The sequence below is a fragment of the Lacerta agilis genome, chromosome 11, assembly GCF_009819535.1.
Source record: "Lacerta agilis isolate rLacAgi1 chromosome 11, rLacAgi1.pri, whole genome shotgun sequence".
In the NCBI taxonomy this organism is placed as follows: domain Eukaryota; kingdom Metazoa; phylum Chordata; class Lepidosauria; order Squamata; family Lacertidae; genus Lacerta; species Lacerta agilis.
Genome location: NC_046322.1, coordinates 10,212,071 through 10,239,534, shown reverse-complemented (window position 1 = coordinate 10,239,534; position 27,464 = coordinate 10,212,071). Strand labels below are relative to the sequence as shown.

Here is a 27,464-nt window from a genome sequence, read left to right as displayed (position 1 = left end):
CAAGCAAAGGGAGCCACTGTTTGTCTACAGACAGCTTTCCGGGTCATGTGGCCAGCATGGCTAAACCTCTTCTGGAGCAATGGAAACACCATGATGGAAACCAGAGCGCACGGAAATGCTGTTTACCTTCCCGCTGGAGTGGTACCTATTTATCTACTTGCACTTTGATGTGCTTTCAAACTGCTAGGTAGGCAGGAGCTGGGACAGAGCAACAGGAGCTCACCCCATTGTGCGGATTTGAACCACCAACCTTCTGATGTGACAGATTTTAAAGAGCACCGCTGGTAATAGCTCTCTGTCTCAAGGTTGACCAGAGACATTTTACTCCTCAAAAGGACCAGCAAACCTTCCATGTACAGAAGCAGACTGAGCTGGTTGACAGTTCATTTCCAAGCCCAGTTCAAAGTGCGTAACTTAGGCTCCAAATATCCACAAAGCTGCCTCCTTCCCTAGAGACCCTCAGGTGTTAAGATTGGCAGAGGGGCTTCTTGGTAGTTCCACAGCCCTTGGAGGTTTGGGGAGTGGCAATCCAGGAGAGGGCAGCATTTTCTGTGGCAGTCCCTTAAGCTGTGGAATTCCCTCTTCAAATAGGTGCACCTGGCACTGTTGTTGTATAGGTTGTGGTGTCAGTCAATGGTGCTCTTCCTTACTCTGGTCTCCAACACCTGTGTTAGGACCCACCTTATCTTTCCGACTGTAAATTGATTAACCGATTTTAGTACAGTAATATCTCCGCGAATGTCCGCCTTGTCTAGCATCCATTTCGGCAAACCCAGAAGTACCGGAACGGGTTACTTCCCGGTTTGCCACTCGCACATGCGCAGAAGCGGCAACTGCTCCGTGCACATGCGCAGACATGGTGCTTCGCCCTGCGTCCTTATCGGCTACCGGCCAGGGCTCTGGAACGGATCCTGGCTGCAAAATGAGGTACGATTGTAATTTTATTATTACGTTGTTATAACATTGCAGATTTGGCTTAGTGCATGGCCTCTGGTTTACGTCCTCAAGATATAAACCGATAAAAAACCAGGGTTGCACCTCATGGTTTGCCCTGAGCGAGACACACCTCAAACCTAGATTCAGACTCAAACCAACCAAGGCTTAGCTGACAACCGCAATCTCCTCTCCACAAACCTACACAATTCACACCAAGCCATAGTTTGGCTTAGCATTGCAGACACACCTGATCCAAGTGTGGTTTAGTTAGTGGACAAAGTTTTGGGCTTGCCTTGCACAAAATGTTTTCAGGCTGCTTTTGGCGAATAGTGTCTCAGCCCAGCCTACTTCATAATGGAACACAAAACAACCCCCATATACCACCTTTAAATGGAAGCAGGAATACAAAACTTTCTTTTTCTTTTCTTTTTTTTACAAAAAAGAAGAAATCACGTAAGTTTATTTTTTCCCCCACTTCAAGCTTATAAAAAAACTTGTTAGATTCAAAAAAAAGTTAGACTCTTTATACATATGTACAAAAACACGCATCTGGAAAAACAATAAATAGGGAGGGGTAGAAGTTTTACAAAACCCATTATATACACAGTAAACTGCACAAGGCTTCAGCGCCACTGAATAAATATGTGGCACCCGTATCACAGCTAAGTGGCCAAAGGCTTCAGTTCAATGTGACCAAGAAAAAGCTTCCAACCACGAGGAAAAGAATCTTGACTTTGGTTGGGACAGGACTACAGAACAACTGAAAAGTGCTCGGAGAAAAGCATTTTTTTTTTTTTTAAACAGCAGCTGTTCCCCTTGTCCAGAAGAATCTCATACCAACCAACATTAGCTTTCCAGTGCACAACTCCAACTGGGTAATTCTGTAGTAGCATATTTGTACATACATTTCACAAACTTTTTTATGGCCAAGGCACTTTTTTTTTTGCAACTGGAGGTACAATTCACTCATTTTCAAATGTGTGTGTGTGTGTGTGTGTGTGTGTGTGTGTGTGTGTGTGAGAGAGAGAGAGAGAGAGAGAGAGAGAGAGAGAGAGAGAGAAAGGGCTGCCATATGCCTGGATTTTCCCGGATCTTATTGGGATTGAAAAGGCAGAATTAACATCTGGAAGGAATTTCTGAAAGGCAGTGTTTTGTCGTGGATCTTGGGCAAGTCAAATGACAAAAAAGCTCAACAACTTTCAGGGTGTCCTGGTTTTTACTTTTTGAAATATGGCAACCCTACTTGTGTGTGTTTGAAAATGTGCATGATCGAATCTTGCAATCATATCTAATTGATTGGGTGCGTGCTTTGGGTGGGTACTTTGCCGCAGCCTCTGTAGTTATTATTGAATCAATCTCTCCCAACATCCTTGCAGTTCTGTTAACAGTCTGCAGCTTGGGGGTGGCTGAGTTTAAAAGGAGATGACCTAAAAAAACCATGAAACTGGCCGCAAGTTGAAGAATTGCCTATTCTTTTGTAACAGTGAACTCATTCTCCGAGGACTGAGCCATACATGGGCCAAAACAGTGAGATTAACAACAGGCAGGGAGATTATCGAGGCACAGGGCTTCAAGACCCAATAAGGACGGAGCATGCCCAGTGACAACAGAATGTTGAGCATCTGTTGAGGGCGGAATGGAAAACCAAAGAGGGGTTATGGAATGGAGTAACCTGAAGGCAGGCATGGTTGGAATCCTTACAGTAGTACAGTACTCCAAAACAACAACATTTTGCTGTAATGCATTTGTTGCATTACAAAACCAAAGCTTGTTTAGAATGCTAGTTTGTTTTGAAATACATACATATATATGCATTTCAGGGACATCTATTTTAGTGTGTGAGTGCAGGGTGAAGTGATTAACGAGAAGTTATTTGGGGAATTTTTCAAACTCCTCTAATTGTGTAAGCTGGGTGAAAAAAATGGCAGCCACCACCCCAGTGATGGGTATTTGTTTCCTGTATCCACAATGCTCTCCCACGTGGCAGTGAAGACAATCACCTGGAGAAATTCAAGCCCCTCATCTTATGATATACAAACAATGCATGAAATTTTTACGATCAGCTTGGGTGCTTCCCTCTCAACAAAACACCACACAGTAGTAAAAACTATGGCTGAGAATCAATACACAGTGTCCTCCACATTAACGTTTCAACTTCCATACGCGCAAGGCAGGGCCGATCTGAATTTTCAGGAAAGCCACATGGCACAACATTCCTGCCATTATACCATTTTACACTGCATGTGTATGTAGTGGGAAGATACGTCTGAATGTCTGCTCCAAATATAAATTCTCCTGCATGTCGAAAACTAGCCTGCCACTCGGTACAGATGTGCTAGAAACAGCTCTTCCAGGCCTTATAGTTTTGAACAAACAGGCAGATTTTGATTTGAGGAAAGGAGACAAAATGTGTGCCCCAATTCCTGCAGTCTGAAATAATACAGTCTCCAAGACTCTTTGCCACATGTTTGGTCCAAATGCAAAGTTCAGCCTTTAGAAAAGCATGGTGCAAAGGCAGAGCTTGCGCATGAAAACTCATCAGGATAAAGAGGTTTAGGTGCCTAAGGACTCCCAAAGAAGGATAAGTTTAGTAACAGGCTCTTGGGAGTTGGAGGGAGTTATTTAGGGTAGCCACTGAAGCCATAAATATGTGGTGCTCCGATTTTGCTAGAAATAATGTCCATGTCATCACAGTTCTTGGAAATGAGGACATCCATCTTGAAACAGCAAACTGTTGCAAGTGCTAGCAAGAAAGAAAATAAAAAAGAGTTTGCAGCAACATCTTTTCACCCATAGCTCGTCTTCTGCAGTTGCCTTCTCCAGTTGAGTTGGCTGGTTAGGTCCTGGATGAATGAAGAACGTCATCCATGAAGGACATTTCAGTGCATGCTTCATACTGATCTAAAGGTGGAGAAAGGAGGAGGGGGGAGGAGAAGATTTAAACGGCTTGAATGCAATTTCATATAGTCCCGACAACATTGCAAAGTGGCGAGAAGTCTTCGCGGGGCCAAATTTGACATTCGTGGAAACCTATGGAATGTGTGGTTTGACCTAATTGGCAGCAGACTTGCCGAGGACTGGAAAACCACAAAACAGAGCTTTCCATAAGCCACACAAAAGTTAAACCTGCCTTACAATAAAAGCATTCCGTTGGCAAGACTCGGCTCAAATCCCACGGGGCAGTTAAGAGACGTTCTAAAGCAGACATTAAAACTCACTTGACAAGAGAAATTCAGAGTTGCATCACTCGGTGCAGGGCACCCCCTCTGTGCACACACGCCAAAATAACTTTTGACTGTGCAAAGGAAGTCCCCCACCCGCCTTGACCCCTGTGCGCCTCCTGTATCTGTTGTGCAATTTACCTCAACCCTCTGGAGCAGATTTGCCGATGGTGCAGGGAAAGGAAATGAGGGAAAGTCCCGTGGTACAGCAAGTCATTCTGCTCGCCAAATAATTTAGTTTGCCCACAGCAGTCAAGATGCTCTAGAACAGGGGGGTTCAGGTCAAAGTTGTTGAGCTTTTTTTAGGAAGGAAAGCCCTGTTTTTTGGGGTTCACGTAAAAGTTGTTGAGCTTCTTTAGGGAGGAGGAAAGCGACATTGAGCTTTTAAAAAGTTTTTTTATTTTTATCTTTATTTGTGTTTGGAACATTTGTTGTATAACTGTGGCAAACATTGTATATCTGATAAATAAACGACAATTTTCAATTAAAAAAGGAAGGAAAGCCCTTTTTTTGGTGGTTCAGGTCATTTTAAGGGTGCAGGGCAAAGAAGTTGAGGTTTTTTTTTAGGGCAGCCAAAGTTTTTTAGCTTCTTTGGGGGGGAACCACTGATCTACCAGTGATCTACCACAGACGTCCAGTGATCTACCGGTAGATCACAATCTACCTGTTGGACATGCCTGCTCTAGAGTACAACTACTTTTATACTGTCAAAAATGAGATATATCATCCAGTATCTTCATGCATTGTAGGGAGGGACTGATACTCAGAGCACACATGCAGATGTCCCTCAGCTTAATGCATGGCATTTCCAGCAGAAGCAGAGGTAGCCATTGTAGGACCCTCTGAACGTTGCTGCACTACCAACTCCATCAGTCCTAGCCAGCATGGATAATGGCTAAGGAAGATGGGAGTTGTAGTCCAACAACATCTGGACTACCTGAAAGTAAAAGTATCAGGGAGCAGAGCCTGAGGAGAACCTCTAGCAGAGACTATGCATTCTGTTCCAAGGCAGTAGGGGCATGAGTAAAGGCATCCCCACTTGGTTATCTTAGCAAAACATGGTAGGAACTTCCAAGTCTTTCATGTTTACTTGAACTCCAGGTCAACAGAGAGCTTTGCGATGAAACCAGCAAGTTACACTTTGCAATACAATGTATGCACCGGTTATGTCCTAGGGCAGAGGTCTCCAAACTAAGGCCTGTTGGCCGAATACGGCCTGAGGGACTCATTTATCTGGCCCGTGGCGACCACTGCTGCCCACTATTACCAGAACAGCCGCCCACTTCTGGGTCGGAGGAGCACCGGAAATAGCTTGTGCGCATGCGCAAGAGTTATTTCCGGTGCACATCCGGGTCGGAGGAGGCCCATGCACATGTGCACAAGCTATTTCCGGTGCTTCTCGGACCTGGAAGTGCGCTGAAAATAGTGTATGCGCACGTGTATGGGCGCGCACTCCCCCGCCCTCTGGCCCGCCGTACAATTGGCGCTGGAGACACCGGCCCAAGGCGCGGTAAATTTGCTGACCCCTGTTCTAGGGATTGAGTCTGAAGCAAAAATTGTGTATAGTCAAAACCCAATGGGTTCAGTGGCAGGTAGGATTGCCAAAGTCATTTTCCCCAGAATCCCACCCCCTTTATAATTTTTAAAAAGTTGTTTGCCACGTGTGTAAAGCTGAATGCGCACAAGTTAAATGCATGCAAATGGCGGGCTTCCTGTACTGCAGAGAAGAGCATAGGAAACTGTCTCACACCGAGTAAGATCAGTGGGTCATCTGGTTCAGTATTTTCCGTGGTGCTGGGCAGTGGCTTCTCAGGGTTTCCAGCTAGGTCTCTCCCAGCCTTACCCAAAGATGCTGGGGATTGAACCTGGGATCTTCCGCATGCACCACTGAACCATAGCCATTACCCAACAGCACATTCATCTTTGGGGGTCCTGTCAAGGCTTACGTTGTTTGGTTCCTCTTTTGCCACCCATCTCGACATTTTATGAACCAGAGTTCTTCGCCAGGAGATATGTTGGTCTTCTGGGGGTCTTCTGCACAAAAAGTGAGCCTGAAACAAACAACCAAAATATGTAACTCCTACAGTCCCAAGACTAAAGTATCTAGCTGACCATTTGGGGAACAAGACACTGGAGCTTGGTTCGACTTACGAAGGCAGTTCCTATATTTGCAGAGTGGATATGGATGCAGACCTTCGGCTGTATATCCACAGGCTATTGAATATCAAAGGCATGCAATCTCCTTGCTTGGTTTACCATGATAGCCTCATTATGATAAACCATAGCTAACAGTTGACCATGGATGCTTCAATCTGTGTTGTTGTTTTTTGCTCCTCCCACTATCACGGGGGAAACAAAGATCCACGACTTAGCTTTTTGTCCAAATAAGGGATTGTGTTTGTTTTTCTCCCTGCAAAACACAATCTGTAGCAGAGATCTGGTCTCGGCTTACAGACGATGGTTTGCATGAAACAAACCCCAACCCCCAGCTGACATGATGCTAAACTACGGATTGCAGTTGCTTTCTCACGTGTGATAACGGGAAGCCGCAAAACAGCCCATACTGTTGCATGTATGGTAATCCATTAACCACAGTTTACTGTGACATGCAAACTGAGCTGATGTGACTCAAAAGTTAATACACACACTTAAAGAGATGTCTGCAGGATTATGATTTTGGAGTTTCTATCAAGCCCAAAAATATATCCTATTGTCTTGTCTGAATCAAAGTTGGCAACCATTCAATTGCTTAGTGCCCTGGGCTTACTTCTGCTGAGTTTCACCAGATTTCACACGGATCCGCCTGATCTGGAGCTCCTTGGACGAATTCTCAGGCCGAGTCCAGTACATTTTCAGCTCTCTCCACAAGCTGTACCAGGACTGAGTGGATCCTTCCCAGGTGAGCTTGATCTTCAAGACATCGCCAACATCTTCTTCAGTGTAGACAAGGAAGGTGTTTGTGTAGTTCAGGCCAATCTGCTCAAACCTGAGAATAAGAGGCACACAATGTTTTGTTAAGGAAGTGCAGAGGCAGGGAGCAACTCATATTTGCTTGTTATGGTTTCGGTGAAACAACCCTAGTTGACTTAACACTAAGCTAGCGATTGTGGTTCCTTTCTCTGTTGTGATAACAGGGAGGAGAGAGTGCTGCCGTGCTTGAATCCTGCTTGCTGGTTTTCCCAGAGGCAACTGTTCAACCACTGTGAAAGCAGGATGCTGGACTAGATGGGATACTGGCCTGATCCAGCAGACACTTTTTATATTCCTGTGGTTCTCAAAAGCCTGTCAAAAACCTATCACGTGGTTCATCCTGTCCATCGATTTTCTAAGTGGTGCTCCAGGGAATTAAACTTATTATCAGACTTAATTTCCTTATTATAGCTTGCCTGTCATTGAGCTTGGATGAAAGGCAACCTCTCCACCACTTCCCATCAAATATGTCAGTGGCAAATCCTATGAGAGGGAAGGGGGAGAATCGGACATGGACACTGCGACAATGGAAAACGTTATGAGAGACAAAATTTCGAGACCAAAAGGGAGGGAGGAATAAGATAAGGGAAATGGTTTGTGGAATATGATCAATGTGGAAAAATTTTGGTTAAGAGATTAAGAAAGTACAGAAGTACTATGAGGCAGAAGTAGAGAAATGTTAATAAAAAATGAGCGGAATATTTTTTAAATTAGATTTAAAGATGTGAAGAAAACTGGAATTATGTGATAGTTTGGAAATCAGCGGGGGGGGGGTGAGGAAGTCACCTTAGGAAGTAATGATGCGAACCTAATTAACTGACCCAGGAAGAGGGTCAGGATTAAGCTATGATTTAGAAAATATGAGGTTAAATGTGAAATGATTTTTGCTACCTCTGTGAGAGGGGGGTTTTGTATTTGCTGCTCCCCTCGGTGGGAGAGGGGGGAGTATGGAGAGTTTAACCATGTATTGATTTGTGTGTGGTTTTTTTAAATTGGAAAATCCTATAAATTTTTAATAAAAGAGAGAGAGAGAGAGAGAGAGAGGGAAGGGGGAGAAAGCAAAACATGCCAATGAAGACTAAGTGTGCCCAGTGGCCACCAAATGTTGACTCACCACCGGAAGGGGAAAGGACAGAAAAGCAGGGGAGGGGGGCAATGGAATGGAATATCTGGGGGCAAGGGCGTGGCTGCCTGGCTACCTGGCACCCTGAAAGGGAGCACTTCACACTGCAACATTTTGTTGCAGGCCTGGCTCGTCCCCCCACTAGCATTCAGATAAAAGAGTGTGAGGTGCGCACTCAGTTAGTGCTTGGCGACAATATCCAGCGCAAACAGAGTGCGTGACCGCCAGTATACCAAACAACTGTCTGTGATGCACATTAATTCAATTACGCCCATGCACTGGCTCATCGAAAGAATGTGACATGAGGAAAGTTCCCTCGAGATGAAATGTTTGAAAGCCACTGATATGGTAGTCCATTTTGTCAGCTTTAATCTATCTGCACACAAATGCGATTCGCTGAGATTTGGCCTATAAACGCAGCAAAATGAGACAGGGCAGCGTGGTGGTGACAGAATGAAATGAACTAGGCTGCAGGTGTGTGTAATAAATCACTGCCTGGATTTTTCTCTTTCATTTTTTTTTTTAAATTAACTGCAAGAAGAAAACTAGCCCAGCCAACTCCCTGCACTATTAGCTTTCTTCTTGCAGGAACTTTCTTCTTGGAGGGACTTCCCCCTTTAAAGAGGTCCTCAGGTGCTACTTATGCACAGAGGGAGAAGTACCCCACCCCCCGCGCTCCAATCTGAGTCACAGGCTCAGGAATTGCGTGAGAGAGAGAGAGAGAGAGAGAGCAGGGATACGCTACAACACTTTGTTGCAGGGATCCCCACTTGTTTTGTTCTTAATGCCAGCTTGAAGTTATTGGCAGTCATTTGAATCGCGATCCTGTCTGAAATAAGCTGCTCCAGTGACTCACTCCAGAACTAAGGTTAAAGAGAGAGAAGCTTTATAATAGCCTGTTAGTAAAAGAGTCAACTTGAAAGAGGTGCAGGATTGATGTTTGTAATTCTCCACTTACACTTCCAGAGGCAGGGGCTGGGAGTCTCCACTGGTGCCATGCAGCGTAACAGAGAAAGTAGGCTCTGTTTCTCCCATGCTTTTGTAGCTGAAGACATGCATTTTCATTTGGTAGTGGAAAACTGCAGAGACACAAGTGAAGACACTTAAACGCAGAGCCAAGATTAGGGCTACAAATCCTCCGTTCCCATTAAACAGACGCGGTTTGCAAGGCAGGTGCCAATTGGCACGGGATCCGCCCTGCCTTTGCCAAGCAGCGTTGCTGGGACTCTGTGCACATTAACCCCGATCAGGAGCAGATAAGACATAGATGAGGAACAAAACAAAAAAACCCCAGCTGTGTTTCCATCATTTCCCCCTGAGGAAGGACAGCTTTCTGTGGTCTCCTGCAACGACTGGCCATTTACACCTGCAGATTACTTGAAGGGAAGTATCAGGAGTGCACCCTTGCGAAGGGGCAAGCTGGGATGCTTCCTTGATGGGAGGGTTTCAGTCTCCCGCTTGTGATGCAGAGCTCTTTTCAACAGAGCTCCCAGTCCTACCACAGCTCTTTGCTGGGAGCAGAGCCAGTGCTCCCCATGCTGGGACATTCAGATTTCACTTAAAAGCTTAGTTCCCCTTTAAAGAAGGGACACATTTTCTCAGCAACCTGGGCTTCAGTGCAAACTGCGTCACGTGTCACCTGCACCACGGACGCAAGATGTGGCAGCGGCCATTGGGTTCCTAGAATCTTAGAATTGTAAAGTTGGAAGGGAGCCCCCAGGAGTCATCTAGTCCAACCCCCTGCAATGCAGGAATCCCAACTAAAGCATCCATGACAGGTGGCCTGCAAGTGGGAGCTGAATGCACCAGCGCTCTCCGCACTTCTGATTCCCAGCAACTGATGTTCAGAGATATACTGCCTCCAACAGGGGAGCTAGAACTCTCTTCAGCACTCAAGAAGAGCCCTGAAGCCCCACAGTGGATGGAAGCTAACCAGAATGGGTCTGCAGCCCCAGGACCCAGGGTTCCCTCCTCCATCCCTGAGTCATTGACACTAACATACTCCAGGGTTCCTTGGAACAGTCTTTGATAAACCAGCAGAACCCATCATCAAGCAGAACCATACTAGAACCATCTACTTCAGCTCCTCTTCTCATAAGGATCATCCAGTGGCTTCATAGAGGATATGTCCATCAGTGGCTATTAGCCATGATGGTCAAATGGGGCCTAGAAGCAAATTAGCTCTGTCCGCAGCGTCTGGTGCCTTCATACGCCACTTGCTGGCTTCCTGGAGGCATCTGTCTGGCCACAGCTGGAAATGGATTTGTCGGCTATGGATTCTTGGTCTGATCTAACCTTCTTCCCAGCTCTGCAACCCAGAAATGATGCTGAGGGATCAATGTGGGAAGATGTTGTTGGATGCTAACATCCATCAGCTCCAGTCAGCATGGCCAGCAACAAAGAATTATGAGAATGGTAATCCAACAACATCTACCAGCCTCTAAGTCAGAGGTGGTCCACAAGCTCCATTCAGAAGTTCTCACATTCTGGTACGTCCATGAGCGCCAGTCAAGTGGCCCATGGAAAGGATGTGCAACAGATGAGGATACCTACATTTGGTTCTGCACTTGATTAATTTTTTTCCTAACAATGGAGATCGAAGACATTTTGACCAAGGGTGGAATATCCAACAGGCTAACAAAGCCCTGGTCTACCATTTTTGTAATATGGCACCGGGTGCAAAATGGGCTTTTCCTTCACTTGCCTCCCCTTAAATCCAAAAGCAGGATGAATACTGAGCTGGAACCCAAAACAAAAGCCAACATTTTATTTTTTTACATCTGGCTTCACTGAACTTTGCTAAAAAAAAACAAAAACAAAAAAACACCAAAACTTTATTTAACTAATTCATAACCTGCTCTTCATTAAAACTGAATTCCAGGCAGCATATCAATATAAAACGTGATGGAGTGAACTGGAAATTCAAACCACAACAATAAATCAAAACTACATCACTGTTATTTAAAATATGACGTATGCATGTGCTTTGATATTTGAATGAAGGGGTTTGTTTTTTTAAGTAGCCTGCTGAGACCCCAATTTTTTTTTAAGTGGTTTGTAGGTTTTTTGTGTTTTGTTTTTTTAAAGTCTGGGAACTGCTGCTCATAGGATCCCCTGATGCTGTCTGGCGCACCATTGATGGGAGAACCATCGACACATTTCAGATACAGCCTTCTGGTGTCCGAAAGGAGCACCCCACCCCAACCTGACCATTGCTGGGTGGGGAATGATGGATGTTGTAGTCCAAAACATCTGGCAGGCAACAGGTTGGGGAAGATGTCACAAGGTGTTTGCAAGGGGGAATCTAATGGAAACACATCCTCAAACTGATATAGTTTTGCACTCTGGCTTCTTAAGTTTCCTTTTCGGAATGAAAGCTAACAGCAATGATGCACTTATAAAAAGTGAGGGTTGTTGGAGCTACCATGGAGCAAGGCCGCACTGAATGAACAGAATTTGTATACCACACTGGGGCATGTGTTATGTAAAATCTAAAATATGCATCAAATTATCAATAAAGGTCTGAAGTTAAAAAGCAAGTTGGCTATAAAAAACGCCAAGAGTATGAACAAGACCAGCAGTTAAGAAAATGTGCATTATAAAATAAAATTGCATGTTAAAACGCATTCCAGGTTTATGTATCTGGGTAGGCTTACATAAATAAAAAACCTTGTGGCCATTTATTAAATTTCTATCAATAGGAACCCAGGGCAGTTGAGGCAGGTGCTGAATACAATACTTCTCTAAAATCAATGGGCAGGGAGTTTCAGAGTGTAGCATCCCCACATTAAACAGAACAGACAGGTATTCCTGAAGATTTTTAGTTTTTAACGTTTGGTGTTTTATTAAGTTTTAATATGTAATGGAAGCCACCCATAGTGGCAGGGTGTAAATAATAAAAGTTGTTGTTATTTATTATTATTATTATTATTATTATTATTATTATTATTATTATTATTACATGGGGGATCTGTAGCCCTACAGGTACTGTAGGACTACTACAGCAGCTTTCTTGCTACAGAGAGAGAAAAATCACCTGATGGGGTAAGCAAGGATAAAGCAACTTATTAGTGGGCAAGCAATGTCTTGCATGTGCGATGGTAGGAAAATGCAGATCTGCCTAGGACAGAGGCATAGTTTTCTCCCATTTGGAGGCACTCATCACCTAGGCTAAAGCCCAGGCTTTGCGATGGAGAGGCTACTGGGTTTAGTAGCAGGGGACAATAGAGGTTAGTTGGCCATTAGGTAGAGGTTTCTTGGGAAAGTCAGGGGAGCTGTTTTCTAGGAACAGTCAAGGAGCTGGTGCAATTGCAAGGAATTCGTTTCCCATCCACTAGTTATTCAGCTCAAAACTGCCGCTCCCACAAAGGGTTAAGAATCGCTTTCTCCCCACCCATCCTCTGCTCCTAATTACAGTTCTCCACAGCTGCTTCTTATCAAGAAACCACTGGCGGATCATCACCCATGTAATGTCTCTTTAAGCTTTTAGATGAATGTCATGATGGCTTCTTTTCCCACCAAGAACCAAAAGTTGGCTGGCTGCTGCCCAGATTTCCTTTCTTTAAAGAAAGACCAAAAAAGAAAAAGAAAAAATAAATCCTATCCTACCTATTTCTCCAAAGACACTATTATAAGGCAGCCAAGGAACAACGAAAAACAGAATGGAATCACATTAATGCCCTAAAAACCCCAACCCCCGCTGATACACTCAAATGAATACGCGAACGCTATCCATTTGACAAATTCCAGCAGCACAAAAACAATACAGAAATGAGCCAGCAAGTAAATGCACAATTAACCAGGTGGCATTTTCAAAAGCAAGGTCTTCACCCACACCCTGAAACAGCACAGCGATGGCAATGGATAGGGCTGGTCCCACGACAGAAAAGGCCCTGCCTGGTGCTCAGTTCACATTACTGCCTCCAACTGCGGCTAAAAGCCATCCAGGTTTGTGGCCACCACTGCCTCCTGCAGAAACGAGTTCCGTAGTTTATACCTGAAGTGAATCTTCCGACACTCAGCTTCACTGGAAGTCCACAAGTTCTAGTATTATGAAAGAGGGAGGGAAAAAAACCCTGTTCTATCCTCTTTCTCTGTGCAGTGCATAATTTTATAAGCTCCTATCGTGTCACTTCTTGCTTGCTACTTCTCTAAACTAAAACCTGAAGGCAAAAACAGGTCACTTGGTGCCACTGTGATTTCAGATGATTGATGGGTAGGGAGCTCTGTCCACGGCCCACGGAGTAAAGATCAGAGGCGGAGCAAGCTGCTCCGGCATCCGAAGTGGTGCACATGCAAGCGTCCCAGGGGGCGGAGTGAACCACCCATGGGGGTGGAGTGAGCCACCCATGGTGGGCTGCTTCCGGGGGGGGGGGGGCCACGTCGCTTTGCCAGCAGCCTTCCTCTCTTCCCTCTTCCTTTTAACAGCTCGGGGAGGCTTTCCCCCCTCCCAGGAAGCAGCCCAGGAACGGGGGGCAACAACGCGACTCCCAAGCCTCCCCCGAGCTGTCAAAAGAAAAAGAAGAGTTTGGATTTGATATCCCGCTTTATCACCACCCAAAGGAGTCTCAAAGCGGCTAACATTCTCCTTTCCCTTCCTCCCCCACAACAAACACTCTGTGAGGTGAGCTCGGAGACTTCAAAGAAGTGTGACTAGCCCAAGGTCACCCAGCAGCTGCATGTGGAGGAGTGGAGACGCGAACCCGGTTCACCAGATTATGAGTCTACTGCTCTTAACCACTACACCACACTGGCTCTCAAAACAAAGGGGGAAGGCTGCCAGCAAGGTGGTGCAGCTCCGCCCCTTCCCCAACAGCTCAGGGTGGGCGTGGGAGTTGCAGGTGTGCCAAATGTCACCCCCCCTCAGTGATGACACCTGTGGCAAACCACCCTCACCTCCCCGCATTCCCAAGTCAATGGTTGAGCATTTCAGCAAGGGAAACCTGCCCCTTGCAGCATGCAACCTTTCAGCTGGGATCTGCAAGGAGACCCTCCAGTGCTTCAGATGCTGGCTTGCCTTCCTCTGCAAATAAAAACTGAACAAGTTCTCAGAGACTGACGGGAACACCAAAGGAAGAAAGGAGCCTACCTTTGAAAGGCATGTCGGCCCGCGTCTTCAAGTACATCTTGGTGTTCCTCTTGTTCCTCATTTTCTTGGCGTTGTAGCCAATGCCGTTGCAGCGGTTCTTGCGGCAGCTCAGGCAGATGCCCTTCCGGAAGCGGCTGGAGTCCGTGCACTGGAAGGCAAAGCTCTGCTTATCCTTGTTCACAAGCGAGTCCACAAAGAGGTGCACGGACCGTTCGTGTTCGCACCTCACAGCCTCCCCGATATCTAGATGGACAGACAGGGAGGAGGAGGGGAAACAGTCGTAAGGCAACAAGCCAGCCGTTTAGCATTCTCCACCTCCGTGGTGGAAAGGCAGGCACACGTGCAGCGAGATTTACAGATCTCTAGGTCCTTTGTAGTTTAGCGCAAGCCAGACTTGGCCACGGACCAGGCAGGCCTCTGGCCAGAAATTCTGCTGTGCAACCGGAAGCGTACGTTGCAGGAGGCATCCTAAAATGCAACGCAGAGCCTAAATATAGGCCGTCTAATAATCTTCAGTCGTTTCACGAACCGAAATGGCTTAATTTTTTTAATTAACATTTTAATAGGATTCAAAGAATTTGGCAAACGCTTGCCAGATCACACAAGTGCCTTTATCCCATTGGCCAGGAAAGGCAGGAGTCCGTTTATGGTTTCATGAGGAGCTAAGTAGAAGGATGTCAGCATAGCTTGATGTGTCTATAAACCAGGCTTCCTCAACCTCGGCCCTACAGATGTTTTTGGCCTACAACTCCCATGATCCCTAGCTAGCAGGACCAGTGGTCAGGGATGATGGGAATCGTAGTCTCAGAACACCTGGAGGGCCGAGGTTGAGGAAGCCTGCTATGAACAAAATGGGCTTTTTAAAAATTGAATATGGAGAATACTTGAGATTTCTGCACCATTTTCAATTAGTCCAAATCGCTTTGAATGCACTTAACCCAGACCATAGTTTAGCTACCATAGGGAGCCTCTTTGAAGGCTGACAGGTGTTGAAACAGTGCCTTCAGAGGGGGTTATGGTGAACGCCAATCATCAGTTGCAGCAACCTCCATTGAATTTTGACAGGTGTTAATCACCTGGTGTCATTATGATGTCAAGTGACTGACATTTGGGTGGTCCTGCCCACATATCAGAGTTGGCCTTTGAGGTGGGCGGGGAGATACCAGCCATATTCATTTCTTCCCCCACCCCCTGAATTTGTGTGAGCTCTCTCACAGGGGTCAGCAACCTTTTTCAGCCGTGGCGTGGGCCGGTCCACCATCCCTCAGACCTTGTGGGGGGCAGACACACACACACAAAATTGTTTTATCTGTTTTCATATATGCAATCTACTTTAGAACTTTGGATGGGGGATGGTATGTTAAATTTAATTAACCCCCACCTGAAGACAGCGATTATGCAGGAGAAATGATTTTGAGGAGATATGGAAGGTATTTGTAGAATTTGTACTGTTAAAACAGAAAGCGGTCAAACCAGTGTAAGAGGTATTGAAAGTTTGGGAGGTTGGACAGTTATAAGGGAATAGTCTAGTGCAGGCATAGGCAACCTTCGGCTCTCCAGATGTTTCGGACTACAATTCCCATCATCCCTGACCACTGGTCCTGTTAACTAGGGATCATGGGAGTTGTAGGCCAAAACATCTGGAGAGCCGAAGGTTGCCTATGCCTGGTCTAGTGGGTGGGGTGCACATTTTTATTTTATTTTATTTATTATTATCACTTTGTCAAAGTAAAAAAAAATTTTAATTAACAACAGCAACAACAACTGGTTATTCCAGCCATCTCCAACCTGTGGCCCTCCAGATGTTTTGACCTACAACTCCCATGATCCCTAGCTAACAGGACCAGTGGTCAGGAATGGTGAGAATTCTAGTCCAAAACATCTGGAGGGCCGAAGGCAGGGGATGCCTGGGTTATTATATTCTGAATTGCTTCAAGTTGTCTAATGGGAAGAGATTCATGAATGAAATATTTTTTCTTAATCATCCTTAATCTTATAACAACAGAGTAGCTGAGGCTGAGAGAGACTTTCTCAAGAACTCACATAGTGAATTCATAGCAGGGGAGAAAGCAAACCAGGGACCTATTGACTCATCCCTCAGTGTTAGTCATTACACGGCAATAGCTTTCCCAGTTCTGCATACTAGCACATCAGGTTTTGCAAGGAATCATCCCTTCCTCCTACACACTTATGAATCTGTTTAATATATGTAAGGCAGGAAGTATTTTGCAACTAGAGGATTTGCATCTTCTTAGGCTGAGGAATGCAGGTGGCGCTGTAGATTAAACCACAGAGCCTAGGGCTTGCCGATCAGGAGGTCGGCGGTTCGAATCCCCGCGATGGGGTGAGCGCCCGTTGCTCGGTCCCAGCTCCTGCCAACCTAGCAGTTTAAAAGCACGTCAAAGTGCAAGTAGATAAATAGGTACTGCTCCAGTGGGAAGGTAAACGGCGTTTCCATGCGCTGCTCTGGTTCGCCAGAAGCGGCTTAGTCATGCTGGCCACATGACCCGGAAGCTGTATGCCAGCTCCCTCAGCCAGTAAAGCGAGATGAGCGCCGCAACCCCAGAGTCGTCCACGACTGGACCTAATGGTCAGGGGTCCCTTTACCTTTACCTTAGGCTGAGGATAGCATCTTACCAAGGGCAAGTTACTCTGACGTGGCAGAGTTAGCAATCTGTGTGACCCCCCCTGCCTGCCCCCTGCCCCCAAAAATAGAAGCAAAAAGCCTTACTTCCGTAGGCAAGGGATCCCAAGACATCACTCAAGCCGCAGCCTGGCTGGACGTCTCCTCCATTCGGGTAAATGTCGATGTGACCCACGGGCATCTTGATCCCAATGCTGACCCCCAGGGTTTCCCTTGTGTACGTGTGCAAGACATCCACAAAGTCTGCATCATCAGGAGAGAGGCGCCGGTTAGGGTCGACTCCTTCGAACATCGGGCCGGCTGGATCCAAGCCTGCAGAGGAATATGGTTGAGATGGACGCAGGTATTTCCTTGGAAGCTGCCTTATACTAAAGCTAGGCTATTTCCCCACTCAGACCAGCACTCCCTACTCTGACTGGCAGCAGCTCTTCAGAGTTGTGGACAATTCCGACCATCTCCAGTCATTTTCACGGGAGATTCCAGGAACTGACCTGGGGGAGGGGGCGGCTTCTGAATGCAGGTCTGGTGCTAAGGCTAAATGATCGCCCCTCCCCTAATTTCAACTTCATTTTAAAAATCACTATTTCTAACATTTGTGAACTGCCAATTACCTGCCTTCTGAAAATGGTACCGTCCATTCTACCGCCCCATTCTCCTGCCAGGCCTCGAGTCACGAATGAGGAACTTGAGAACCCCCAGAGGTTATTGGACTCCAACTCCCATCAGTCCTGTGCAGCACGACCAATGGTTAGGGATGATGGGAACTGTTGTTCTACAACCCCACCGAGGATCACAGGGTCTTTACTACTGCTCTGGGTTTGCTGCAAACAGCAGTGGATGCGGATGTGCAATAAGCCATTGGGCTAAGATGACATTTCTGTTATCTTTCCATTATTGCTACTTCTGCCTTTGGGGCAACCCTCAGCCCTTATGTGTGGGATGTGATACATAAGTAGCAGTCAAGTACAACATTCCTTGTTTTCCTAGAGTGGACATGCAGAGGAATGTTGGTCCAGCCTGTTGAAAACTTCCTGTTTCCTCCTGGCTGGGACATACTTCCTTTGCATGTGACTAGAGGTGGATGTCCAGGTAACGAAAAGGACGAGGCACGCTGCACACTCTCTCTCTTTGACTTCCTCCGTCGTTGGAGCACCTTTTTAGCTAGAGATGGCTTCCAGCCAACAGAGGACACTGGGATTATCCCCATATGGGATAGATCCACATGTATATACTTTGTAACTAAGTCTGCCTTCAGGGATCCAACTGTGAACTGAATGTCAGTAAACCTCTTTTATATACTTTACACAAGATTGTGGTGTGTTTATTATAAGAGATCTTACCAGGAACCTTATAGTGAGAGGCTTACACAAGCCTGCAACCAGTTATCCGCTGTGCATTTAAAAGGGGAATGTGAAACTCTGCTAAGTGAAGGAACTTGCTAGTGCAAGTTAGGAAGGATATTAGTAAACAATATACCCTCTCCTGCCTCCCTGAACATTCCCACATTATCCTCATTTACAGCCAGTTCCTTACACAGAGCAGGAATATGCAGGGATCAAACCTGCGACATTGGCGACATCAGAACCACAGTCTAACTAACCGAGCCACACCCTTAGCATGAACTGAGCCACACCATCAGGCAAGCAGAGAGGGCAAGTTCAAACCACCCCAGCCTGTTTGGGAGTAGCTTCCAGCCAAGTGCAGAACTGTTGCAGCCGAGACTTACCTTGAGGCTGTGCATGCAGATTCAGGATTCACCTGGTGTCACATGCCACAAACCTGCCTCAAGCAGAGGATGGGGCTTTCGGCAGTTTCGGAAAACCACAAGGCAACAACGCACACGAATTCATAGGAGGTGAGGGGGATGTTGGTTGGCTTACCTGTAATTCTGCCAATTGTCCCCATAGCATAGTTCCCAGCATAGCCAGCAACGTGGGCTCCGAGGCTGTAGCCAATCAGGTGGACGTTTTGGAGCTGGAAGCGTTCTTTCTCCTGCAAGAGCAACATGAACAGGATCAAGCCAGTCGCTCGTGGAAGAAGAGCATCTCTGCACGCTGAAACACTTTTGAACGGAATTTAAGAACATCAGAAGAGCCTGACAGATCAGGCCCATCTAGTCCAGCATCCTGTTCTCACAGTGGCTGAACAGACACCTCTGGGAAACCTGCAAGCAGGATTGGAGTACAAGAGCAACTCTCCAGTCCTGGCAACTTGAATTCAGAATCATTGATGCATCCCAGCTGTGGAGGGCAGAGCATAGCCTTCATGGCTAATTGTCACGGTAAAGGAGTATGCAAAGGGTACACACAGGAACAGGAAAGGTGTCTTCAGTTGATGACGCAAGGGACATTCAATGCCTCTGGCCAATAATGCTTGTTTTCTACACCCTCAGCTTTAGATGGTGCAAGTTGCTTCATGCAGGTTTTTCCACCCCCAAGACACAGAAGGCGGAACTGATATTATGGGAAGCAAAGCAGGGCCAAGTTCTCTCAAGCAATGGTAGGTAAAGACGTAAGAGCAAAACTATGCATTCAGAGTGAATGTTCAGGGACAGCCCCTTTTGGACATTTTACATGGCAGCTGCGGGGGAACCACAGGGTCTGAGTGCTCCCCGATGCATCTGTAAAATGCAAGCATGCCTGGGGTAAGGTTAGAGGCCAATGTACTGGCGTCATGGGCAAGGCAGCTTCTGCTCATCTTCCTGCTGGGTGCCCACTCAAAGGTGCCATCTTTTCCCTGCAGTCTGAAGTGTTATAGTCCAGAAAGAGCTGCACCAATCAGCAACTATGGATTAAAATAAGCAGTTATGGATATGTGGAATCTGCAGTTATGCCTATGTGGAGTCAGACCGCTAGTACATCTGTATGTATGTATGTATTCTTTTCATTTAAATGTTGTATAAACTGCATTTTGACCACGGTGGAGCTGATGGGAGCCCAACACTGCCTTCAGGACCATCCATTAGAAGCAGATCACGCACCCTGGGTTTCTGGACGATGGCTCTGGTGCCTGCAGTTTCAGTTTCCATAGGATGAGAAGCGGCAGCATCAGCAAGACCACCTGTCCCTTCCCCACCAATCAACAGCTTGGCACGTAGCCTGCTGTGTGATGCCGAAGATGGCATCCAGTGGCGAAGCTTCATGCTCCAGCACCGGGGGCGGGAAGCAGGCGGGGGCAGGGCTGGTGTGCGTTCTGAGGGCGTGGTGCACATTCTGAGGGCGTGGCGCACATTCTGGGGGCGGGGCATGCTGCCCGCAGGGGTGTGGCGCACGTTCTGGGGGCGTGGCGCGCCAAGATGGAACCCTATCGGGATCCCACTGCCTGGGGCGCCCCGCCCTTCCTACGCCAGTGATGGCATCCCCTGTCGGGTCCTGCATCATCCAGGCTGACATTTCTGGAGCAATGGTCGCTTTCCCATGCAGTTTTTGCTGCTCAGGAAATGGGAGGTTTCTGGCTTGCAAGTTACCTGCAACCAGTTCAGCAGCTTGGCCACTTCCTTTCCAACCACTCGGGTGTAGTTCACAGCATCCGTGTACAGCTGGTGGGCAAGAGGGAGCCAATCGACCACCACCACGTTGGCTTCCGTCTCTCGCTCCTGCAGAGCTGACACCAAGCTCCCCAGCCACGTCTCAAACATGCCAGTCATCTGGAAAAAGAATCCATGTTTAGTTCCTTTCTGGCCAAAGGAGGACCAGCAACCTTCTACCATATGTCCAAAGATCAGAAAGTTCTGGGACATGATCCATGCAGAAATAAAAAAAGTTACTAAGAACTTCACATAGCAAAAGACCAGAAACATAGCTTTTGGGAATACTGAATAGTGATATTCCTAGAGAAAATACTAAATTATTTCTGTACGTGACATCAGCGGCGAGAATCTTGGTGGCCAAGTACTGGAAGGGTAACCAGGTACCGACCAAAGAGGAATGGTTATGTAAATTATGTGAATATTTGGAACTGGCCCAATTGACGGATATAATAAGACTAAAGCCAATGAATACAGTCGAGAAGGAATGGAAGTGCTTGAATGATTATTTAGAAAGACAAGGTTCTAATGTAAAAATTTAGCTGTTTCTAGAATGACCTTGTGAATGGAAAAGGGGAAACATACATATATACATATCTATATATTAAGATGAAAATAATACTGAAATACAGATAAAATATGAAATGTGAAAGGAATTGTTGTGAGAGTGATGGAAGTCTATTATTACTATTATTTTGTAAAACAGTGTTTATTGTATTGAAATATTATACTTTTCTTTATTCGTTTACTGTCTACTTCTCTTTGCATTTTTTTTCTTTTTCTTATTCTTTTTATATTATTCTTTATGTATGGTTTGATATTGATGTATTTACTTTCCAATATATATATTTTTTTAAAGAGAGAGAAGTATCTTGGCTTTCTGAGGACTGAGAGGAATCAGTGACTACTTGTTTCTAGCAGGGTTTTTCTAGTGTTTTATAGTGTGCTGGGTGCCTTTGAGGGTTTTGGCCAAAGGTTAGAACTGACGAACCAAGTGCCTGAGAGAGTGTTGTGGTTTAGAATTTCATGCTAGGAGTCACACCAGTCACCTCACCTGTCACACCTTATTCTGTTAATCTAAAGCTACTGGCTTTAAAAAAACAACACCACCAAGCTGCGAATCAGGAAGCTCCCAGGTCAAATATCAAACCCAGCAGGAATTAACTAGGAAGTGTTGAGTCCCTTACAGACACCTGCCTTTTCTACATATGTTCACCAAAGGGTTTCAAAGAATCATAGAAATGTTGGGAGGGACCCTAAGGATCTTCAAGTCCAACAAGGCAGGAATATGCAGCTGCCCCATAAGGGGATCGAACTTGTAACCTTGGTGTTATCAGCACCACGCTCTAACCAACTGAGCTATCCAGGTTTCCTCACACATAGTGGAGGTCTGTGCATAGAGCTCCCACACATACTGCACAGATGGTGCGAGTGCACGGGCACATTGGCAGTAAGATGCGTGGCTGGTCCAGGGAGTGAACGGCAACTAGTGTGCGGCGAGATGTTGCCTGGTGTGCTGTGGGGAAATTACTTTATATATAGTCAATATAGGCACAGAGTTAATTTTTTTAACATTTTCTAATGGTGGTGTGCCTCGTGATTTTTTTCATGAAACAAGTGTGCCTTTGCCCAAAAAAGGTTGAAAAACACTGGACTAGTATCACAGCAGGTAGAGCAGGAGTGAGGAACTCCAGAAGTTGCTGGACTACAACTCCCAGCATCCCCCACTATTGGAAATGCTGGCTGCAGCTGGTGGGAGTTGGAGGTCAGCAGCTGTCTTGGCCCTCCCCGTCAGATGTAGAACTCCAACTCACGAGTTCTGCCAAGGGCTTTAACGCGAAGGGTCAGATTGGTACATAAGGCAAGTTACTGTTGCTCTCCAGGCTTTCCGTTGGCACATACAGAGAGGGAAAGGGGCAGGTAGCTTGGGCCAATGTGGTGCATGGCAGTGGAGCCAATCTCTTGCCTCCCACACTGTGCGTTGCATCAAGCCAAGCTCCACGTGCATCAGTCACCCACTGTGTTGGTAAGCCAGGAGGTCAACGGTGCCCCACCCATGCCACCTCTGTGGCCACTACTTTCCCAGTTACTCAGCACCAAGCAGAATGTTTCACCCAGAGCCCTAAAATAGAGTCAAACCAAGTGAAAAACTGGTATCCCTCTTCAAGTGTTTATGGCTTTAAAAACAATGGATCAAGGATCAACAACCCACACAACAAAATGTCATAGGGGGCACACACACACAGAGAGAGAGAGAGAGAGTTCCTCTTATTCTAAGAGCGACATGAAGCAGCAAGGAGTCCTATTCTACTTACTGCCCATCCATGAATAACAAAGAAGCTTTTTGCAGAGACGTTAAACTTGCAATCTTCCAAATGCTGCTCTTGGCCCGGAGTGAGGTAGCAGCCTTTGTCTTCTAGGTCCCTAGAAGTGCGGACATTGAATTTCACCGGCAGCTTGAGAACTTCCGGTGGTTCTTCTGGCTTTAGCAGCTGAGAAACGCCAACATCTGAAACATAAGCACTTACTGGTTAGCGTTTCCATACGTTCGGAATTTCCCAGACATATCCAGAACACTGCAGTCGGCAGCAGTGTCCGGGTGGAAATCAGTACAACTGTCCAGTAAAATCCAGGTGTATGGCAGCCTATGTCGGCAGTGCCGTTTTGGCCAATTTTCCATAAAAATAGCTGGGAAATGACATTTTTTGCGATTTTGCCAAAAGAGCTTAACAACTTTTCTGTCCAGACTTTCACTGTCCCAATCTTAGCTGTGATTCTTGCCCTGCAAGGGGCTGGACTAGATGGCCCTTTGCAGTCCATTCCAATTCTGCGATTCTATGATATGAACATTGACTCAGCAGTAGCATACATAACGTGTGCACAATCTTATAGTCTCCTGCAGAACCATGGAAAGCCATCCTGTCCTCATCCAAATTTACACGAAGATCCTAGCTCAGTGGTTCCCGAACTTACACAGGCCACCCCATCCCCTTGGTTTCATAAACTCATCCCCGGTGCCTCCTACTCTACCCTATAAAACTCATGATTCAGAGAAGTGGTTTGCACAACTGGCTAAGGAAGATAATAACACGATGAATTTCTAAACAGTAACAATCAATTGCACAGTTACAGGTGGGTAGCCGTGTTGGTCTGCCATAGTCGAAACAAAATAGAAAATTCTTTTCAGTAGCACCTTAGAGACCAACTGTGTTTGTTCTTGGTATGAGCTTTCGTGTGCATGCACACGAAAGCTCATACCAAGAACAAACACAGTTGGTCTCTAAGGTGCTACTGAAAAGAATTTTCTATTTTGAATCAATTGCACATTTATCCAAAGTCCTGTTAGAACTATTTAGTTGAATTAATTCAGCAAAATGGATGAACTTGATCCAATGATACCCAGAGGCAGAGCTAACTCCTCCGGCACCGGGAGCGGCACGCATGCTGTGCACCTGCGGGAGGGGCCAGCAGCCCACGGGGGTGGCACTAGTCACCTGCGGGGGCGAGACTAGCTGCCCGTGGCAAGCGTCCCAGGGGGTGCCACCTGTGGCGAGCGGCCCAGGGGGCGGGGCGCCAATGTCACCTCCCCTCAGGGATGACACCTGAGGCCGGCCGCGCCTGCCGCACCCCCCTTCCTCTGCCAGTGACATACCAGCTTCTCAACGTCCAATAGCCATTTACACTTCCAGCACCCCCTTGCCTCTTAGCGACCCCCTAAGTAATCCCACTGATTACTGACACACACACACCCCGGGGGTGCTCCCACCCACTTTAAGAAGCACTGCCCTAGCTCTATATTTCAACCACCATTACCCCTTGGATTCAGTAACTGCAGGAGATTAAAACGCTGCAAATATTTCACACACACACGAGTAGCTTGCGGAAAGAGAATACTGCCATGAAGGCCGTTTAAACTCAGATTCGGGGGGAAACTGTTCATTACGTGCATGACTCAATTAGACGTGCACTCTTCCTACACATGCAGACCTGGCTTTTGACCAACACTCTATTTCCATGCAAAAATCCCAATATATCCTCTATGCGAGTTTAATATCAAGAAAAATCCAGAAACCTGTCCTTTCCCTGCTTAAGGCAGCAGAGGCGACCAGCTTATCCAAACAAGGAATACTTCACAGTTATGCTGCATTTGCAAAACACACCAGCTGAAACAGTGAATTTCAGACGCAACCAAGTACCGGTAAAACGACATGGAGTTACACCTTAGTGGCATACTGACTTACTTTTTAAGTCACAGAACCAGTTCAGCAGCCTAGGCTAAGCACACATCAGCACTATATATAAAGGGTCTGGTGACTTCTATTTCAGTGTATCTGAAGAAGTGTGCATGCACATGAAAGCTCATACCGAGAACAAACTTAGTTGGTCTCTAAGGTGCTACTGGAAGGAATTATTTTTTATTTTGATCAGCAGGTGAGGCAGAGAGTGTCCCTGATTTAAGATTTCTGACAGGTTGCCTGAGAGATAACAGAGGGCACCAGGAGCACATCAAGCAAGGGAGCAGTGAGATCTTGGATTCGTACAAAACTCAGGCTGCACGCGCACCATACATTTAAAGCCCCCGTCTTTTCTCGCAAAGAGAAACAGGGAACTGTAGTTTGCCCCAAATAAAGCTACAGCTCCAAGCACCACCAACACGCTACAATTCCCAGGCTTCTTTGCGTGGGGAAAATGCTTTCAATGCATGGCGTGTGCGTAGCCTGAGTCCACTTGTTTTCATGCTTGCCCTCTAAGCAGTGCTTACTCCTGGGGAAATGGGCCCAGAATCCTCACATCACCCATCGTCATGCTTAGCACCACCTAGGTCAAGTTTTCATCATCAAAGCCATGCTGCCATAGTGTAAGCTTCGATGAGCAGTTTGAATATATGCCAGGGTTCATTGCAGCTAGATCTTCCCCTTCACCCCAAAAGAAACTGCTAGATTCCCGCCCCCCCCAAAAGAAACCTCTAGTTAAAATCTAGCATGTGAGAAAAATCACCCGCTTCTGAGCATGTGACCAGAGGGACTCTTTTTTTTCACCATGCAAGGCAAACAATCACCAAGCATAAAGAGGGCTTGCTGAGCAGATGGTAAAACTCAAGCTAGGCTTTGAGGTTTTTAAATTAAAAATAAAAGCGCCAGCTAACCGTCACTTTTCCTCTCCATGCACTTATTAGCCTTGCCTCTAGACAGATTTAAAATTAAAAACTCAGGACATAGCGAAAGATTCTCTCTTTAGGCACTTGCTATTAATAGCGGAAGAACCTTGGTCACATCAGCTCCATTAAATATGAGACGCTGGTGCTATAAATCACGAGCGCAGGGCCAGCCCAGCGTCAATGAAACAGCAGACTAAAATACGGCACTTGCGAGCGCAATTCAATCTACTTTACTTCCAGGTAAGTTGCCCTACAATCACAGGCTAAATTTCTGAAATAGCAGCTGTTTCTATACAGGCACAACCCAGTGTGGTGTTCCCCTATGTCAGAGCCGTTAGAGAAAAGGCTATAGTTGCGCCCTTGTAACATTCCCCATTCTTTTCGACGGGGCTTGCACCGAGTGTCCTCTTGGAAGAGCAAGATTTTTAAACGCCCAGGATCACAAAGCTAGACAGAAGGCATCGTGGTTTAGAAGCAGGGCAACCAGGTGACACCGAGTCCCCCTGCTCTTTCACGCATTACAAGATGCAGCAGAGAGAGCTCACCGAACAGCAAATCACGTCCGCGCTTTTCACTGCCTCAGCTGAAAGTTAAAGGCAGGCATCGCCTCGGCGGCGAGGCAAGAGATGCGCTCCGCTCGTCTTTCCCCACCGGCGAAATGCTCAAGTTCCCTTTGTTGGTCTGGGGAGTTCCAAACACGAGGCTTAAAGCCGCATTCGTATCGCTTAATGACCACAAACATTACAACTGTCTCACTTTCACATTTAGCAGTCTCTGTCTCTTCGCACACAAACACGCCCATACCAGCTCCAGAAACGAAACACAGAATCGCAAAAGTTGGAAGGAACCGCAAAGGCCAACTCGAGTCGCACTCCCTGCAGATGCCGGCAATGAAGTCCACATCTCCAGAATGAAAGAGCAACTCAAGTCTCGTGCATCCCAGCACCCAGGTGCGCTGCTTCACACCACTTAAACGCGCAACAGGCAAAAGGCGCACCAACGGGATGCAAAGTCAGGCTGACTGCGCGCGGCTCCCTACCCGTCTGCTATCCCAGCACCTACTTTGTCCCGCCACCGCCCCAGGGAGAAAGCCACCCTCCGAGGGTAGCCCTATGTCCTCCCCCCCCCCAAGGACACGTCCTTTTTTCATGGGTAGAATCGTCAAAGCGATCCATAGACAGTTAAAAGTAGAAGTTGGCGAAAGTGTCCTCTTTTTTGCTCTTCAAAATTTGGCAGCCCTACAGCCCCGCTTACCTCCCTGGGGGTCTCTCTCCGCTTGCAAGGCGTCCACCCGGGACGCGCAGGAGGCGAGAGCGATGCACAACAGGACGGCAAAAGTTCTCATCGCTCCAGCAAACGCAGAGTCGTCTTTTCCGCCGCCTCCTCCCGATGCTTGCACTTGACTTGCTGAGGCTGCTCAAACTTCTTCAAAGCCGGCTTCTTCTTCTTCTTCTTCTTCTTCTTCTTCTTCTTTTGCTTTGGGGGGAAAGGGGGCGAGATGATGCTGAGCCTGCAGAAACGGCAAAGCACCGGGCTTTCTCTCGAAAGAGGAGGAGATGGAGGTGGAGAAAGAGGCGAGAGAGGCGCGCGCGCGCAGGGAGCCGAGCAACTAACTTGCAAGCGCAACGGCGCAGCAACCAAGTGGAGCAACCGGCAAAGGGGGGGTCGTTTCTAAATAGGCAAGTGGGAGCGTCACCTGACCCATGGCCAGATGGGGATGGGACTCTGTAGGCCCGGGATCGGGGTTCTGATTGGTCACGCCTCCCTGACGTCAAGAGCAAGCCGGCCAAAAAGTCTG

The 27,464-nt window shown here is 46.8% G+C and overlaps 1 protein-coding gene across 2 annotated transcripts; it reads right to left on the bottom strand.

The window, feature by feature from the left end:
- Window positions 1-2,076: 2,076 nt before the first annotated feature.
- Window positions 2,077-27,088, bottom strand: LIPG (lipase G, endothelial type). 2 transcript variants are annotated; one of them, XM_033164436.1, is made up of 10 exons: window positions 26,921-27,085; window positions 22,824-23,017; window positions 20,449-20,628; window positions 18,863-18,974; window positions 17,070-17,294; window positions 14,339-14,581; window positions 9,209-9,329; window positions 6,925-7,143; window positions 6,104-6,208; window positions 2,077-3,837 (listed from the first exon to the last, which is right to left on the bottom strand). In XM_033164436.1, exons 1-10 carry the CDS (start codon window positions 27,009-27,011, stop codon window positions 3,828-3,830), a joined length of 1,500 nt encoding a protein of 499 aa, XP_033020327.1. In that variant the 5' UTR covers window positions 27,012-27,085; the 3' UTR covers window positions 2,077-3,827. The 2 variants fall into 2 exon arrangements, with proteins under 2 accessions (XP_033020327.1, XP_033020328.1); XM_033164437.1 differs by lacking the exon at window positions 2,077-3,837 and having other exon boundaries at window positions 6,100-6,208; window positions 26,921-27,088.
- Between the last annotated feature and the right edge of the window lie 376 nt (window positions 27,089-27,464).